The following is a 19,524-nucleotide window of genomic DNA, read 5'->3' on the forward strand; positions in this document are numbered from 1 at the left end:
ACAGACAATGATAATTCAAAAATTACATACAATCACAAACAAAGAATTCCTAGATCTCCCTTTTTAAAAATAAAATTAAGAATCTTACTCTTTCGACCAGGCACCAACATACTCTGATAAAGTCGGGAGAGGATTTCTCAGTTTCACCAGTTGTATTTGGTCACCATTTATAGTCTCAACCTGTATAGACAAAACTAGATTTATAAATACAAATTCTTTAAAAACTTAGTTGTACAAGAAACATGGAATAATTTATTGTTGTTGTTTCAACATACAAATCACTAAACTGAGATATTTTGTAAAAAAAAGTATAAACATTCTGGTGTTCAGCAATTATTAAATATATGAAGTAAAAATGAGTTGTTACTATTCAAATTAATAATAAATAAATCACCATTATTTTTATTTTCATTTAATAAATTAGTTTCTAATTACATTGGATATACAGTGAATGCCTTTCTCCGGTCCTTTTCAACGCTGACAATTATGATCATAAAAGTTACAGTAAAACAAAATGAATCTACGATAAATCATGAAAGCTCTCACAGTACCGCCAAGCAAAAAGTAGCATTCGATCTTAAATTTTATACTAAGAGGTATAAAGTTGATAAATTGATATTGGAGAAATATTCAAACAATATCAATTTTGTATGAAAACATACTTTACACTCTGAAATGGTAAGAAGGTAGAACAGAACTGGTACATTTTTTAAATATTTTCTGGGATTTTCAACATTGTTACATCATGGAGCTCGTCAGACTGGATATCATATTTTGGACACTTTTGCTCCGATTCCGACAGTTTGCTTCAAATATGAATGAACCATTCCTATTATTTATAAACATAAAACAAACACAGAGCCATCAACCAGAAATTTATTAATTATGGTAATAATGTAACCACAAACTAGCCCCCCCCTCCGAAGACATACCAAAAAATTGAATGGTCTGGACACTGCAACAGCACCGGAGGGAACAATGATTGATCCTAAGGGACATCACAGGTCACGATACAACTCCTTCCGTAAGAGACAAATCCAGTCATCGGCAAGGAGTAGCCAACCCCACGCTGTTATTATACCCAATAGAGTGACAAGAACCAACCACCACACTGGAAACGTCTCATCCTCATATCTGAGATAACCCCGATAGGACAGATGATGCTAACATAAAACATAAAATGATCTCATTCCAGTGGACTTCTATTTTGAGAAAAAGTGTATAAAATCACCGACAATATATCGAGGCCTTCGATATTATATAGTTGATGGGAGTGCTAGTGGATCATCTGAAATGCTTTTCTTTCCCTCATAGCACTCTGATTTATCCAAAGAATATAAAGCTTAACACGTGACTGCTGGCAAGTCACATGGCATTTTGTAAAATGTAAGGATGTATATCTGTAATCATCGCAGATTGGTATCGCATCATCGAGATTGGCACACCAATTCTGGTTTTTTTTTCACTTGGGAGCGGTACAAGTGGTCTTTTGGAATAATATACATTATCTTTTCTGCACCCCGACACAAGCTGTAAAAAAATTTTTGTCTGTTCAAACGTCAACGGAATAAGGAATAATCTGATTGCTTATTCTGCATCTCCTATCAATGCAGGTACCTTCTGAGTACGCAGAACTCCCAAACAGAGGAAATTCCATAGTAAACAATAATAGTAACGAACGATAGTGTTACAAGCTATAATTGATCCAACGATTATTAAATAATATCTGATATTTCTATTAATAAATACGCAATTTTACATCTTTTTTTAGGAACTGAAAATGTGAGGTTTCCGAAAATTTAATTCAAATGATCAATTTAACCAGATATAATGCGTTCCTCACGTGTAGGTCGAATGTTTTTTCGAAGTGAAATTGCACCCTGGTTATAGTATTTACTTTCAGCCCATTCTCAGATTTTTTAATTCCTAACTCAAAAGAAGGTAAAACGAATTCAAAAATATTATAGTCGTGGCACACCCCCTAGCACACACACCGCGCCGGACATACCCAAGTCATCTACACCATTCTAGCCCACTCCTGTCAGCACTATAACATGAATCGTATAAAACTTTACACTGATGAACTGAATTATAATCTAATAAATTTCATAAACATGAGATGTAAATTTTAAAAAAATATATACATTACAAAAAATTACATTTATTAATAAACATACAAAGACAAAAATATAGAAGTACAAAATAAATTACATTTATTAATATTAATGTAATTTCTTTGTTACTTTATGTAAGAATAGTGATTTAAATTTCTATATCAAATCATACACGAAATGTTTAAAAATTTATTATTACCATATTTAGATCCTGGGAATTTTCACTAGAAGTGAATAATGAGATTCATTGAATTGTATATCAATTAAATGAAATAATGTAGTGCTCTAAAAAGGAAAAAGAGGTTTCCGTCTTACCTTGTCGATGCAGAGTATTCTATAATTTGTTCCTAATAGAATTCCATTAGCTAATTTTTCAGGTAGATTTCTTACCTAAGAATATAGCAATAATTTTTTAAAAAACACATAATCAAATTTTTAAGATGTATTGTTAGTATATAGCTTGAAGTGACCAGATTAAGATAAAAAGGATTTTGAGCTACTTAAAAAGTCATTTCTAGAAAAGAAAAAAGATCATATTAATATATCGTATACAATATTTAGTGCACACATATTGATACTTATGTGCACTGCATTTTTTTCTTTTAATGCAAATGACATTTTCCAACAACTTGAGTCATGAAGAATCTTTACTTTTTTTGTTTGTTCACTTATCCACTTTTAGCTGTAAATCAATAATAAATAAAAGAGGAAATAAGTGTATGCGTGCGTGCGTGTGTCTGTGTGCGTGCGTTACAGTTAATGTTATTCATCATGTTTATTAATATTAGCCGTAATTTTCTCTATTAATAATAAAGTTAAGGGTGCATGTTGACATTCTACAGGCCAGACCGTTGGATTTGCAGCTCATAAATGCCTAGAAATATACACCCAAGACTTATTGACCTATTTCTATTTGATTATTAATTAATTATAATCTGAAGAAGATTAAGTATGCATGTGTGTATGTATAAAAATATACATTGTAATATATTTATTCATGCTACAAGTGTCAGTAACGTATACCATGTGGTATACAGGCCAATATTGTGAATTTTAGATAAATTCAAAATGACTAATAGAATAAATTGCTTCATCAAATAACTTTAATAAATCAGCTTCAACAAAACATTTGCTTAAATTTAGAACTTCTAGTCCTGAATATCATGAAATAATAAGATTGAAGGCTAGATTAGTATGATTCAATTGTATCAACTGTTAAATTTTGTGTGTAACGATTTTAAAATTGCTCAAATAATAGAAATAGTGCTTCATAAAAACATTATTAGGAAAAAATCAAAAGAGAAAAGAGGGAATTCTGCTTTGGAATTAATCAGAAATTAGCCCCTAAAAAATAATTTTTTAACCCAGGAATTAATATTACCACTAACAAAAGCACACAAGTGAAAAAAATTTTTGTTGCTACCTTAGGTTGATTTTTAGGAATTTGGTTTAAATTTCCTTACAAGAAAAAAAAACATTGTTACAAATCGTTTCAATTAATTTTGAAAAATATAAAAATTAAAGAAAAAACCATACAGAAATAAAATTGGTATTATTTGGAAATATTTTGTGGTGTAAAATTGGCTTTTGTGGGATAATATGTTGCGAAGTTACTGAGGTAAAACATCAAAATTTCGCTTGGTTTTTTTGTTAATCAAAAATGTAATAAAAAATTTTTGAAAAGCGTTTTAAATGTGACAGCATAGTAAGCAAAAAGTAAGCAAGTTCCAAATGTAGAAATTGTTGGTGTAACAGAATGCTGCACTCTGTATATAACCTTTTTCGAATCATTCAAGCTACAATAGAATACAACTTAAAAATGCTGTTATGTTAAAGTAACAAATATATATATTCATGATAAAAAATATGATTATGAATCAATTCAAGTCTATTAAAAACTTTTAACTTCAGTTTACAATTCAGTTATCACATGTAAGAAAGATTGTGAAGAATTTTATCTGAAAAATCATCATTTTAAATATTGGGATTAAAAATGAATTAAAATATTCACATATATGAAATATTTAGAATACTATCTAAAAATATTTAGATATTATTGTGTCTGGTGCTTGAAAATTGATTAAAAAAATTAGGGGGAAGACAGTGGCTCGTTTAATCATATTTAACAACATTTCAAAATAAAACGAAATTATAAAAAATATTACAAAAAATTTTAGCCATTTTCGGGACAATTCAAAGGCAGTCAATTTTTCTTTCGGTTTTCAGAATTAATAATTATTATTTGCATATAAAAATAAAAACTCGAAATGACAACCTATGATTTGCATTATTTTGCAATTCGTTTCCGCTAGCTATTCTAAAGAGAAAGAAAAAAATTAATCACATTCGAGACACACTGGAAAAGAATGCAATTTTAGTTTCGATCGAGAAATCTCATTATTTTTTGTTGCAAATTTACGTTAGAAAATGCGTTTGGCCTGCACCTAGATGCATCTTATAAAAGAATCCATAACTATTTTACTGTTCTTACCATTTGAATCGAAACAAAAGAATTATACACAGGTTACAGAATTCAATTTTTCTTTTTTTCTTCAAGTGTACATTACATACATTCTTCCCCGTTCTTTCATCTAACTGCCCACCGACTGGAATAGAAACCAGTTTCCAGCTTACTATCGTCGTCTGAAAGCTATGAAGAATTCTTCAGCTCTGTCTATTTCTAAATATATGAATTTCCATCATAGTAAACTTACATTTCACAAGTTTCTGGTATGCCTGAATAAAATAAGAAAAAAAAGAGTTTGGTAAGAAAATTCCCCGCCTCGCATTTGGAAATGAGTTGCACTTGCGAAATACACGAATATTTCATATTATTATGCATGTAAATTTGGAAGTGAATGCGGAAATGCTATTGAAATAGTTGCCTTAAAGGAAGCGAATTCACTGAATGAAGAATTCTGACTTTTAGAGGTTGGCATTTTTTCAGTGTACTTTCTTATAATCTTTATTATAATCTGCTGTATTCCACGTTATTATAATCTACATTGATCGAATAATATAGAGTGTCCTAAAATGTTACTTTGATTTAATTAAAGTCTGAATGTGGCAAAAAAGGGAAAAGTATTTAATTTTTTTTTTTTTAATTTCTTACTAGCTGGTACCCAGCGCGTTGCTGCCGAAGAAGAAATAATTTTAGAAATATCATTTGAATTTTGAAATAGCTGCCTTTTTTAATTAGAAATGATGACAGAAAGAACGATATATTTATTTTATTGACGATAATAAATACATTCATTGAAATTGAATGATACATGTGTGTGTGTGTGTGTGTGTGTGTGTGTGTGTGTGTGTGTGTGTGTGTGTGTGTGTGTGTGTGTGTGTGTGTGTGTGTGTGTGTGTGTGTGTATGTGTGTGTGTGTGTGTGTGTGTAATGATATTTTAAATTTTAATTTCAATTTAATTAATTTCCAAGATTTTATCTTAATTTATCCCATAGTAACTTCATTATAAAATATTCTCTTATTTCGTGATCCAATTCCACTGTCTCTACTTAATTAATTCAAGAGAAGCTTTGTAAAGTTGCTGAATCGGCTAAAAGCCTAACTTTCTCACACTCCGCGTGAAGAGACAAAATACCGTTGATGAGACAAATTCTTTTTTTAAATCTCCCTGTGTTTCCCCTACCTCTTCAACGCGTGTAACGAAAATCCCTATCGAAATCTCATTATATATTAAAACTATGAAGAAATATTTTCCCTATCAAAATCTCAGGTTATATAAGACCAGGGATAAAATGTCCAAGAGCTTTTTCCTCATTCCTTTCTGTGTCGTTCTGTGTGCTCATCGCTTGTACATATGCCTGCTTCTTCAAAATGAAATAAAACGACGTCACGAAATTAAGAGTATCTTCACTGTCTTCAAACTGCATTCTGCTTCACATAAAATAATGCTTACATATATTATATTATATTATATTATATATATATATATATATATATATATATATATATATATATATATATATATATATATATATATATATATATATATATATATATATATATATATATATATATATATATATATATATATATATATATATATATATATATATATATATATATATATATATATAAAGGAGAAGTATAAATAATATTTATTCTTTTTTTTTTTACTTTATTATTTAAGTGCTGCTTTAAGGTAGACAATATTTTTTTTCTGTCTTTAAATTAAAAAAATAAATTTCTTGGCTGTCCGATTCGTGAGTATCCAACTAACAACTGGCCATGTGAAAAACACGAAATTTCTAAGTTCAATCCGCACACTTGAAGTGATTTATCTTGCGCCTTGTTGATGGTCATCAAGAATGCAAGTTTAATGGGGAATTGCAGTCGTTTGAAATCAAAAGGCCTGTTGGTGGGAATAATGGGAATACATGGAATGAGCACATCTTCTCCATTCGGCTTTCCATTAAAAATAGTTGTCTCGATGACATTCGGCATCAATTTCTTTACAGCGAATCTTGTTCCATTACGCAATCGAGGTGGATTAATATTTCCGAAAAAAATAATCGGCACACCAACTTTGAGTGACAATTTGTGCGGTGACACACCAGGAAGATCAAACAAATTTAAAATAATAAGCAAATAGTCAACTGCCGTTTATTGTTTGTCTTTTGTCAACTATCAATTTTTAAATAATGTTGAATAATAGAAACGTATGAAACGATTTGTTTGCAAATTCTACTGTTTTCAAAATAAGTGCTAATAATTGTACTATGCCTATAACTTTTGCGCAAGTGCAAGGAATAAATTGGCAATTTTTACAGCAAACGGATGAACGGTACGGCAGCACATAAAATAAGAACAAACAAACATTCATTTTTATATATTAGATTTTAAAATTAATTTTAACTATTACGTGCTTCTATTAAAGATTTTATTTTTGTTCCTTGACTAACCATGTTTGTTCGCCGGGAATATCTAATTTCAATTTAATCTTTTATGCGTAGATTAATCGATATATTCTCTCCTAGAAATCCTATTGCTTTTTTTTGGTTAAAATCACTTAAATTAGAAGTGTTTTAGAAGCCTTAAACTCATTATGTCCGCATTATTCATGTAACCCCTAAAGACAGTCTATGATTTCACAATACATATATGGTAATAAATTCTAACGTTATCGCCCCAAAAGCAATTTCATTTTAATTAAATAGAAATTTTCAAAAATTGCAACGAAGTGCACATTTAACTTCTTCAGAATTATGTTTATGCCAATTTTAGTATCTTTAGTACCAACAGGCTAAAACCTTAACCGACATACAGATGCAAGCATATATCAATTTTTTTTATTAATATAGATGTAAGCTTATTTAGTTATATAATGCTTTTTTTTTAAATTTTCCATGGACATTCTAATTGGAATGCCTTAATGAGTAAATTTCTCTTAAAGTATCATAAAATCGAAATTGATATTCTAAATTTGAATGCATATTGAAGGTTTTTATTGATATTTGAATAAGTATAAAACATGCCAAATTTTTATTTGTTTGCAATTCAGTAAAATAAATTACAAATAATTAAGTGAAAATAAATAGAAATGGTTATTTTTTTACCATTTTCTAACATAAAATAATTAAAAATACAATTTTAAATAATACTGAATTATTTTAAGATATTATCCTGATCTGAATTTCCAAAACTGAAATGAGTATATTGTACAAAATGTACAATAACAATTTGTACAAATAAAAATAGAACATCAATCAAACGTATTTTGAATGATATCTAAAATAATTTTGTAACTTTCAATCATAAAAAAATTACTCTAATTAACTAGATAAATTTAAATAGATTAAATTATAGGTAACTGAACTCCATGAAGAAATTGTAGAAACCAAATTTTCTACTCTCTACTCGCTTCAGAAAAAAAGGTGTCACCAAATGTTATTAAAAAGCTAAATATTACTTCGGCAAGAAAAATAAATAAATCACGTCACATTTTAATTGCAGCAGTAAATGATAACAATAATTAACTACTTATGTTCCTTTCTAAAATTCATTCGATAATAATCGCAAACAATAATTAGCACAATGACCTAGTTTAAATGCACTCATTGAAATGCAACTCCTACTTTGAAAGATAATTATATATTAAGTTTTACGAATTAAAATCGTTAAATAACTGCAAATGAAGATACGCTTATATTTACTTTACACGATAAGTAGGTAAAAAGAAGGTAGAAACTTAAATATGTTTTGTATGTTTGTTGCTATCATCACTCCTCATATAGCCTTGAGAGAGATTAATTTATTTGAAATAATTTTTCTTTTTGAACGTATAGAAACTTTACAAAAAAAATTAGTTGGTGAAAATACAAGTATTGTATAATTTATATTTCAATAGTTTAAAAAATAAGATAACAGATATGATATTCAGCTTCTATTATATAGTTCGCTATGAAGAAGTAGGATTTTAATTTTACAGGATATTCTGAAATTTCAGTAACTTATGATTGCAAAATTAGACCTAAAGTTTGAAAGAAGCCCACAAACATTTTCCGCGCTAAATAATAAATATTTTAAAATCAGCATTTTTAATTAATTTATGATTGCAAAATTAGAGCTAAAATTTGAAAGAAACACACCGATATTTTCCGAGCTAAATAATAAATATTTTAAATTCAGCATTTTTCATTATTATGATTATTTATTTTTATAAGATTATAAGATTTTTTTTTTACTTATGATTGCAAAATTAGAGCTAAAATTAGAAAGAAACACATAGACATTTTCCGCACTAAATAATAAATACTTTAAAATCAGTAGTTTTTCTTAACTTATGATTGCAAAGTTAGAGCTAAAATTTGAAAGAAACACACAGACACTTCCCACATTAAATAATAAATATTTTAAAAACTGTATTTTTCATTAACTTATGATTGCAAAATTAGAGCTAAAATTTGTAAGAAGCACACAGACATTTTCCGCACTAAATAATAAATATTTTTAAAACAACATTTTTTATTAACTTATAATTGCAAAATTAGAACTAAAATTTGAAAGAAGCACTAAGACAATTTCCACGATAAATAATAAATATTTTAAAAACAATATTTTCATTAACTTATGATTGCAAAATTAGAACTAAAATTTGGAAGAAGCGCATAGACATTTTTTGAGCTAAAAAAATAAATTTTTTTAAATCAGTAATTTTTTTCTCTTACTTTCATCTGTTGTTGTACGATACTGGTTGTAACCGAAGTAGTTTTCAGTAGTCTTCCGAGTACTTTAAGACATGAGGTTGGGTCCTGACGGATACTGAAAGTCTCGATTATTCCTCCCATCAAGTCAGCAAGGCCATCTTGGGAGCATGCGTACTTTAACGCCTCGTAAGAACCGTGTAATCTGAAATGGATACAAATTTTAACATAGTAAGCAATTGCGGATGATCTTTCTCAGTAAACATGAATTTAGTTCCAGTTACCAAACTGCAAAACTATTTCCAAATAATTTTTTTATTTTTATTTTCCCATATATTAATATGAAAATGAAGAAATATTCATATGAATTTGTATTCTTCCGGATGGATTCCAACAAGCAATTGATGTACTATAAACAGTTGATGATTTAATATCATGTTGTTTGGATAAAGTTTTCAAATTTTTTGTAGAACCAATTCATTTTATTGGCATTTATTATTTAATCCGTACGATTAGAGTATTTAAGAACAACAAAAGGAAAATCGAATAAAGACTTATTAAAAGCAGAATTGGGTATAATAAGGGTATTCTACGTATGTATTCTTAGTAAACCGAAGAATACATAGGTAGAATATCCAAAAATCTACTAAATCCTACAATATAATCTAAACAAATACAAAAACTTAGCGAAAGAAAATTTTAATTTGCTTATGCATTTGACAGCAATATTATCTGTAGAAAATAATCAACAAAGATAACATAAATCAACAAAATACAGTATCAATTTAAAATGGAATAGCACCCAATAAAATAGCAATAACAAAAAGCAACACAATATAAAATATAACAGCAGCATTTTTCAATATTCAACGGTATATTTTTAACTGATATCTATAATTCCCATATACAAGATATCCCAAGATACTATGCGTAAACTTAATGTATACTTATTAGAAGACATTGCTCACAGGCTAGTTGGGGAGCATAATAAATTCCTTCTAGAATACTGCAGAGGATGGATACATCGGTGTAGCAATATGAAGCAAGTAGATGTACACTACGTAGATGGCAGCAGATAGGCTGCTACATACATATACTGATAATATTTCTTTGAGAGATATCTACCACGTTTCACCTTTCCTCCTCGTCAAATTTCTTTCTGTAAGTATCATGAAATTTCTAGTACATAAAATATCTCAGCATCGAACGCAATCTCAGCACTAAGAACATTGAAGTGACGATTCGTGCCAGTTAAACTTTTGCTCAATTTGAATGAATCTGCGAATCCATGCATCTCCATTCTGAAGTCTACACAATGGAAAATGGAAAAATTTGGATATGGCTTGTAAAATAAATAAGATTTTTCGCTAATATGTAAAGCAGCTATTTCTGTGTTAATAATGCCATGTATTATTTTTTTCTTAGTTCCATTGCTCATTTTATTGTAACATGATTGTATTTTCGGACTCAACTTTCTCTGCAAAAGTGATTGTGATGATAATTTAAATCTCACTTGATTTATCTTATCTAACCTAGTTCAAGTAGTTATAAAGGGGATGTAAAAATAAAGTGAGATATCTTCCATAATTCAAAATGACGTAGAGCATATAGTTAGTACCTGAAATATACGTATGTTTGATTTAGCTCTTGCTTATAAGAATAGGTTTTCCTTTCTAGAAGATTTTCAGTAAAAACTGGCCAACGTTTCCATTCAGTTTAAAGGGAAAAATGGGTAAAAAAACCTCCAACAACCAGTCCACACACTTTATATGTGGGGAAATAGGCTCAGTTCAGCACTATATAACAGAATGTGTCGAACTCAAAGAAATTAGAGAAAGACTCTTTATGGATAGTAATTTTAACACAACATTACAATACCCTGGAAATTTAAAAGTATTACGAGAAATGATGGAAAAGATTTCTAGCCTTTTACCAACAGTTTGAAGATTCTTTGAACTTTTGTTGGCCGTTGTTTTCTTATACAAAAATTTGGATAGTTAATGAGCATAACAACCAGTCACAATAATCCCTGTTTCTACGGGTTTGTTCTGTGGTAACAGGGTGACTGGATGTAATTAAAAAACCAGTCCACTCGCAGTGAACATTACATTAAATTAATAACGAACTAATCAGCCATTCAGTTTTTAAATAATGCTGGTGAATATTTCAGACATATAATAAAACGGATAATCTTCATGTGATTCAGGCACCCTAATATGTCATGTCATATCTTAACCCAATAGTCTATTTATGGGGTTTATAAAAGTTGTTTATCAAAGTTTTAATGGACAAACATTTAAAGTTTATAAACAACCATTTGAAAAACAATATATAATTTCTTCGGCATATGACATTTACGACATTATAATTCCTTTTATTAACTCCTTTCATGGCCTTATATATTATTTGTAATATCTACAAATATATCATTATTATTCATGGCGAGTGAAATATCTTAATTAAATTTTAGTTGTCACTGAGGTTTCAAAAAAGCAGATAAAAAAAGCATGCAGATAAAAAAAAAAATATGCCGATAAAAATACTTACTTAGCATAGGCTTTTTCGAGTAAAGAAGCCCAGAACTGATTGGAATGCTGAGAATGTACAAAGACAAGTTTTCCATTGACCGTAGGCAACCTGTCGTCCACCAACACTTCCTGCCATTCGCCACACCACCAAAGGCGAAAACGGAACACTCCCACGTAATCAGTATCAAGGCTATCGGACTGTTCTATTTCCGAGCTGAAATTTTGGTCAGCAGGAACCACACGGTAAAATAGACCTTTGGTGATACTTAGGCATCCCAGAGCAGAGACTAGCCAATGGTCACCTGTTGCGACAAAATTATAATTATAGATATTATTAGTCATTTAGTGTTTAAAACATAATATGGAATGCTAATAAAAAAAAAAAATTGTTTCAGTGCGTAAGAATTTTGAAAAGAATACCCTCTAAATACGGCATTCATAATTTATGATCGTTTTTTATATTTATGGAAGACAAAAGAGTACCACCTTTTATTACTTTCTCGTATGAGTAGTATAGAGAAAGTACAGTATTCTTCAAAAAAATTCGAACTCGATATTTTGACGAATCTCCGTATTTTAGACCACCCTGATCGAAAAACAAATTTTTGGAATATCTCCGTCTGTCTGTCTGTGATAAAGATAACTCAAAACCGCTTTGAACTAGACAAATGTACGTCAATACCAAGAAATTTGACATACAATCTTTACACCAAATTTGTAAATTTCTTTCAAATTTTAGGCAAATTCCGTTCATATAAATTAACACAATAACTTTAAAACGGAGAGAGCTAGTCGGATAAAAGATACACATATTTAACATCCACAGTGTAGATACCTAACAAATTTTGAACCAAATCCAACAAGGGATTGACCATATGTCGGTCCTTACTTTCAGAAATATACAAGCGCGATAACTTAAAAATGCAATGAGTTAAATAAAGGGTTAGCAAGAAATGTTATCCACTTCAGAGGGCTCTAAAATGCGTTCTATTGATCCAAATGAGATAAAATTTAAACTACAGATCGTTGAGATGACGCTCTTTATATTTATTAAATAAAAAAATTAATACAAAAATTCGACGTTAGGTAGCGTTTAAAACACATAAAACCATTTAATATGGTTTATAATTGTTAAATAAATTAAAATTGCTCAATATATCCTCTTTCATTTTCAACAATATGTTCTAATCAGAGAACCATATTTTCTATAGATGACCGTCGTGAGTCTGCCGGAATATTAAGAATATAGCGCCGAATGTTGTCCTCCAGATCTTGTAGATATGATGGCCTTTGATGGTAGATATTGTCCTTCAAATAATCCCCAAACCAAAAGGCGAAAGGGGGAGTATTCGGCGAGCGAGGAGGTCATGCTGTTGGGAAATGATGGCTTATAACTCGTGCTTCTGTGAAATGCTGTATTAACAATAGCTTTACACGACGATCAATATGAGGTGGTGCACCATCCTGCATGAAAATGATGTCGTGAAGACATCAACGCTGTAGAAGAGTTGGGATTACAAAATCCCTCAGCATATCATGGTACCGTTGTTCTGTGACGGAACAGGTATGGATTCCATTTGAAGTCTTCAAAGAAATACGGTCTAATGATAAAGGTAGCTGTAAAACCACACCATACTGTCACTTTTTCAGGATGCAAGAATACATTAAAGTGAGGGTTATTCTCTGCCCAAATTCGACAGTTATGAGTGTTAACTTGCCCATTGAGGCAAAAGTGGGCCTCATCACTCCACAGAAAGTCCCATGGCCAAGTTGTGTCAATCACCATTGGAGTAAGGAGCTGAAGTGCAAAAGTTTTACGGACCTCTAAATCCCTGTTCTCCAACAGGTGCACCGACTTGATTTTGTATGGATAAAAATGTAAAATCTGCCTTACAATTTTTCGTACAGTTGAATACGGAATATCCAGAAAACGGCAAACAACTGGCAAACTCACACTATTATGCGGCGACTGACTGCTGGCTTCAACGAGCACGGTCTCAACATTTTCGACACTGGAAGACGGGATTTTTTTTTCCGTCATCTACCTGGGAAAATGCCAAGTTACACAGGGTTTTTTTCCCCCTTTCAAATTTCTGCATTATTTTGTGTAGGGCACCTGGAGGCATTGGACCTCTTGGCATCTGCTTCATACTACAAAATTTCTTTAGAGCTACAACAGAGTTTTTTTGGTTCTGGTAGAACAATTTCATCAGTAGCAGTTTTTCTTGCAACGTAGGCATGATGAACAGAAAAAAAACTAATATTCGTGCAAAATCCACCTTCTTTTTATCCAAAGAAAAAGGGTAACAGGCATGCGGTGTAACGCAAATTATGTTTCACATTTCCAATATATGCAAATAAATGCCATTTGTGTTACAGCATCATCTATTGGTGAATTTTTGTACGAATTTTTTTAATTAATAAATGTAAAGCGCATCATCTGAATAATCTGTAGTTCAAATTTTATCTTATTTGGACCAGTAAAACGCATTTTAGAGCCCTATGAAGTGGGTAACTTATTTCTTGCTAACCCTGTATATGAAATGTGGTATGGGATTTTGTGACTAAAAATGCAGCTTTTTAACGAATTTTTGAATCAATCGATTGGAAAAAACGGATCAAAAACACCGATTGGATTTTTAGATGCTATTAAACGCATGCCAGGATTTAAACGCCAAAAAACTCGCCAAGCATGACAAAATAGATTCAGTAAAAATGTTAAATTTTCTCCAAAAGTTAACATTTCATAACTATTGTACACGAATGGCGCGCAAGGCGTTCTCTGTTATAACACTTTTATTAGAGAGAGTATGCGAGAAAGTTTTGGAAAGACCACTCCCAAGTTTTTTTTTTTTTTTTTTTTTTTTTTTTTTTTTGCTTTCACAGTAAAACTAAATTTGGCAGACAAAAATACATATTTCAAAAATCTCCAGAAGTTAATTTTATTTAGAAATAAATCTATTTTGTGAACAAGCTAGAACAGAATTAAAAAATTAAAAGAAAATTTTAAACAAAAAAAATTCTGGAATATATTTTTTTCTGCAGAAATGTCTATCAATTAAATCAATGCAACTCTACACATAAGTTTGAATTACTTTTTTAATTAATTATTATATAAAATATTACAATGGATCATAAAAATGTTTATTAACAAATTCCTTCATTTTTTTTCAATGTATTAAATGAAATTAAACTTTTCAAAAATTGTATCCAAGAAAGAAAATAAAAAATGGCTGGTTAAATAACCAAGCAATTTAACTACCAATGGAATGCTTATAAAAGCATGAATAAACAATATAAGCAATAAAATTACCCTCTAAAGGTACTTTTATTTCTATTGAAATGTAATTGAAGAAATTCAAATTAATAACTAAACATTTTTTTTTCCTGTAACATGTATTTTTTTCTGACGTAAATTTACTTGTAAAACACGACGCTCCCCCAAAATCGATCACTTTTCATTGGTTGCTTTTTTAACAGCTGTTGCCACTTCCTAATTTTGATTCTCGGCTTACCTAGCTGAATCTATGCGCATTGTTTGGTAATTTCGAATAAATAAACATTCTGCGAAAATATTTTTTTACTTGATAATATGAGAATGTAAAATACCAGAAAAGATAAATTTAAACTTTTGAAGAAGAATGATCTAATAATTATCTGAAAGAAAGAAATTCCATTTTAAATTCAGAATCATTTTGAAAATGTTGTTAATTGCACGTTGAATATTTTCACTATTCTTTTACTAGTAAGACACTCATTAAGACACTAAGACTGGTATTCAAACATTAAAAATCTTAATTCATTGTTGGGTTTTGATAAATCACAGCAGTCAAGATTTCTAGAGAGAACGTTAAATGAAATATATTCTTCAAATTTAAAAAAAAAGATTTTTAATTCTTTTTATTTTATCACGATCATTCCTTGTGATCATTCCTCGTATTTGCATTCCTCGTCACTTATAAGGGCCGCGGTGGCCTGGTGGTAAGGTCTCGGCTTCGGGACCGGAGGGTTTTAGGTTCGTGACCCGATTCCACCGAAGAACCGTTGTGTAAGAGGGTCTGTTGCACGTTAAATCCGTCATGACCAAACGTCCTCCCGCTGGTGTGGAGAGGGGGGTGCCAGCTCAGGTGTCGTCCTCATCATCTGACCGGGGTTCAAAATTACGAGGCCCGTCCCAAAATAGCCCTAGTGTAGCTTCAAATGGGACGTTAATATAACCAAACCAAACCTCGTAACTTATATTTTAAAATACTAGCGGGATAGGTCTCCCTAAAACTTTCTCAATGAGAGTTCAAAACTTTCAAGAGAATACCTTGCATGGGATTGGCGTCCAATAATTATGAAATATTAACCTTTGTCACGAATTTAGCAATTTTACTAAATCTATCGTGTCATCCTTGGCGAGTTTTTTGGCAATTAATCCCTGACATGTGGTTAAAACTGTCCAAAAATCGGAATTTTTGGCGCGTTTTTCTCAACCGATTGAAATACAAGAACTTGAAACAAAACTGCACTTGTAGTCACAAAATCCATATCAAATTTGATATATTTAGGTCATGGCATTTTTGAGTGATCGCGTTTACTTGTTTTTGAAAGTAAGGACCGACCTTGTCGTATTTGGCTGAAACTTTTATAAGTTTCTATGCTATAGATGCTAAATCTATGTAATCTTTGTGCAGCATTTATCTCGCTCTTTTCATTTGGCTGTTATCGTGTTAAATTATATTAGAACAGACAGACTTCCTCTTAACGGATTTTGCTCAATATTTGACAGAAATTTACAATTATTTTTCAAAGACCGCATACCAAATTTCTTCCGTCTAAGCGTTTTTGAGTTATCTTTGTGAAATAGACAGACAGTCAGACTGACTGACATTTTCCAAAAACGCGTTTTTCAAACTCAAGAAGGTCTAAAACATGTGAATTCGTCAAAATCTCGTGTTCGAATTTTTTTTGATGATTACCATACTTTACGAGATAGTAAAAAAATTAAAATGCATGTATTATTCAGAGAAATAACTTTATTAACAAGAAACAGATGTTTTTGCAGAATTAAATTTTAAACAGAACTAAAAAAACTGTGCGTGTTTTAAGTTTTTATTATTTTTTTTCAGGTTTGGCACTTTTTTTTTTTTTTGCTATTGTTTTTAGTTAATCAAATAAATATGTAAAGAAGACATCAAAAGAGTTGCAGTTGTCTTCAAAATATATGTTTAAAATATTTAATTCCTCTTGCCTTCAGAGATTCTGGTTTCTTTTCAAATTCTTTTCAGATAAAATGCTTGAAACAGGTGCAATTTTATCAATTTTGCAAAGCAGTACTATTCCTAATCGTAAAAAAACATCTCTTTCATTTTAAAATGGCGGAAATTAATCGAACTTACCAAGTTTCCCTGGAGTTATGTCGTATTGCAAAGTTCCATCTTGTATGAAAACAGGATTTGCGCAGATTTCCTGAAAGAAATTATCTTATGTTTATTATATTTAAATTTCAATAAAATGCAACGGCATTAGTCAGCGTTTCTTGAAAAGTACTTTCACTATAGCACAGCATTTGATTTTTGCCTTTGAAAACACAAATTGTTAGGTGAAATTTTCTTTAAATTACTTTTAATGTATTTTTAAATCAACAATTGGTATAAAAGTCTCTTTTTTTCAAAGAAATATGAAATATAACTCAATTATGAGATATTGAATACTAATAATAACAACTAGCTCTTACTAATAATAACAAAAGTAAATTAAATTCCCACTTAAAATGTATGACATACAACAGCATAGCAATTAAAATGGTCATTTTGAAGAGCAGATTTTAAATTAATGAATAAACAATATTTTTTTTTTCATTATTTTTAAACGTATATCGAACGCAAATTTTCGCATCGAAAATTATGTATACCTATTGCAATCAAAAAGTAATGTATTAATTTCGTAATGTATTAAAAAGTAATGAACTAATTTCGTTCATAAGAAAGAATGAGAATTAAATAAAAGAAGAAAAAAAATTTCGCCCGTTCTTACAATAGAAATTTATGGTCGACCGGAAGTCGTGCACGAAAAAGCAATCAACTCCTCTTGCCGATGAGACATACTAATTTAAAGAATGCATATAAGACAGGATAAAACTAAAGATGCTGTAAAAAGCGTGTCATTGCGTGTTATTCCAATACAGTAGTATAGAAAAAAAATTTATTTGTACATTAAATTTATTGTACATTTGTACATTAAAAATATACATAGATGAACATTTAATATGTATTTCTGGATATTGAGGTTTCTATATATCGAATTTTCCATTTTCCTTGGATTAATATCTTAATATATATAAATTACGTGTCACGTTGTTTGTCCGCGATGGACTCCTAAACTACTTAACCGATTTTAATCAAATTTGCACACCGTGTGCAATTTGATCTAACTTAAAAGATAGGATAGCCCTTTTTTGAATTTTTAATTAGAATTTTAATTATTAATTAAAAACTAACTTTCCCGCCACTTCCCGCCTTTTCATTATTCCCACCGCCAAATGAGTACGGCTTCAGTTTTTTTCCCCAATAGTCATGAGGCTAGGCTTAATATTTTTCGACTGATTATTTGAAACGATTCTATTTATTTTCTTAATGTTTGATGCATTTAAAATTAAACATTGTTCATGAATCGATCTTTCAGATTCATTCTTAAGTACTTTTGAATTAAAATAAAACAGAATAAAGGAAATTAAAAATTACTAATCTGCATAGCGTTACCCCAACTGGCGTAGAAAAACTCACGCATTTGCGTTACCGTAACTGGCGTTGAAAACTCACGCATGCGCATTGTGTTCTGATTGTTGACAATATTATCAACGGATGATTCTTGATTTAAATTACTTTTAGGTTAGTTGCATGCTTTTGTAATTAAATTGTATTTATGTTAGTTATATATTTTTTGTATATGCTTATAGTTTTCAGTACATCGTTTTTTAAGTAGTTTTTTTTTAACCTGTTTTCAACCGATTATTTTAAATGATTCCTTTTATTTTCTTAGTGTTTGATGCATTTAAAATTAAACATTGTTAATTAATCGTTCTGGTCATAATGAATCTGAGAATATTTTGTTGACAAATTCTTGAAATATTACATAAATTAGGAAAGATATTCTTTAGTGCCCATAAAGTTTAAACGCTCAGTGACTGTTTTCAGTAAACATATTACAAAAAAATATTTTGTTTGTATATTTTATATATATATATATATATATATATATATATATATATATATATATATATATATATATATATATATATATATATATATATATAAACTTAATATACATTTCTGTATATTGAGGTTTCTATACAACGAATTTTCCCTGGATTCTTATTCATTCATTAATATATATATATAATTTAATATGTATTTATGTATATTGAGGTTTTTATATATCAAATTTTCCTTGGGTTCTTATTCATTCATTAATATATATATATATATAATTTAATATGTATTTATGTATATTGAGGTTTTTATATATCAAATTTTCCTTGGGTTCTTATTCAAAGTTCATTATATAGAAGCTTTACTGCATAACGTTTCGTAAATGTCTCAAGGATTAAAAATAAGTTTATTAAATCTGAGATTGAATAACGACATAAACATCGATGATCAATCATATTTGTAAACCATCCGATCAGCCCTTCATTTGAACCCGATGATTAGAAATGTATGTGGGTCCCCTAAAG

The 19,524-nt window shown here is 29.8% G+C and overlaps 1 protein-coding gene across 4 annotated transcripts in view; it reads right to left on the minus strand.

Annotated features, from left to right (window-relative positions):
• The window catches only part of LOC129961992 (calpain-C-like), an 85,993-nt gene that overhangs the window by 27,742 nt on the left and 38,727 nt on the right, over positions 1 to 19,524 (minus strand). For all 4 annotated transcript variants that reach the window (XM_056075647.1, XM_056075648.1, XM_056075649.1 and 1 more), the window contains exons 3-7: positions 17,189 to 17,258; positions 11,824 to 12,106; positions 9,301 to 9,481; positions 2,430 to 2,504; positions 89 to 180 (exon numbers count right to left, since the gene is read on the minus strand). In XM_056075647.1, coding sequence (XP_055931622.1) covers positions 89 to 180; positions 2,430 to 2,504; positions 9,301 to 9,481; positions 11,824 to 12,106; positions 17,189 to 17,258 — 701 coding nt within the window. The remainder of the gene's footprint in view (positions 1 to 88; positions 181 to 2,429; positions 2,505 to 9,300; positions 9,482 to 11,823; positions 12,107 to 17,188; positions 17,259 to 19,524) is intronic.

This window comes from Argiope bruennichi, chromosome 2 (genome assembly GCF_947563725.1).
Source record: "Argiope bruennichi chromosome 2, qqArgBrue1.1, whole genome shotgun sequence".
Classification (NCBI taxonomy): Eukaryota; Metazoa; Arthropoda; class Arachnida; order Araneae; family Araneidae; genus Argiope; species Argiope bruennichi.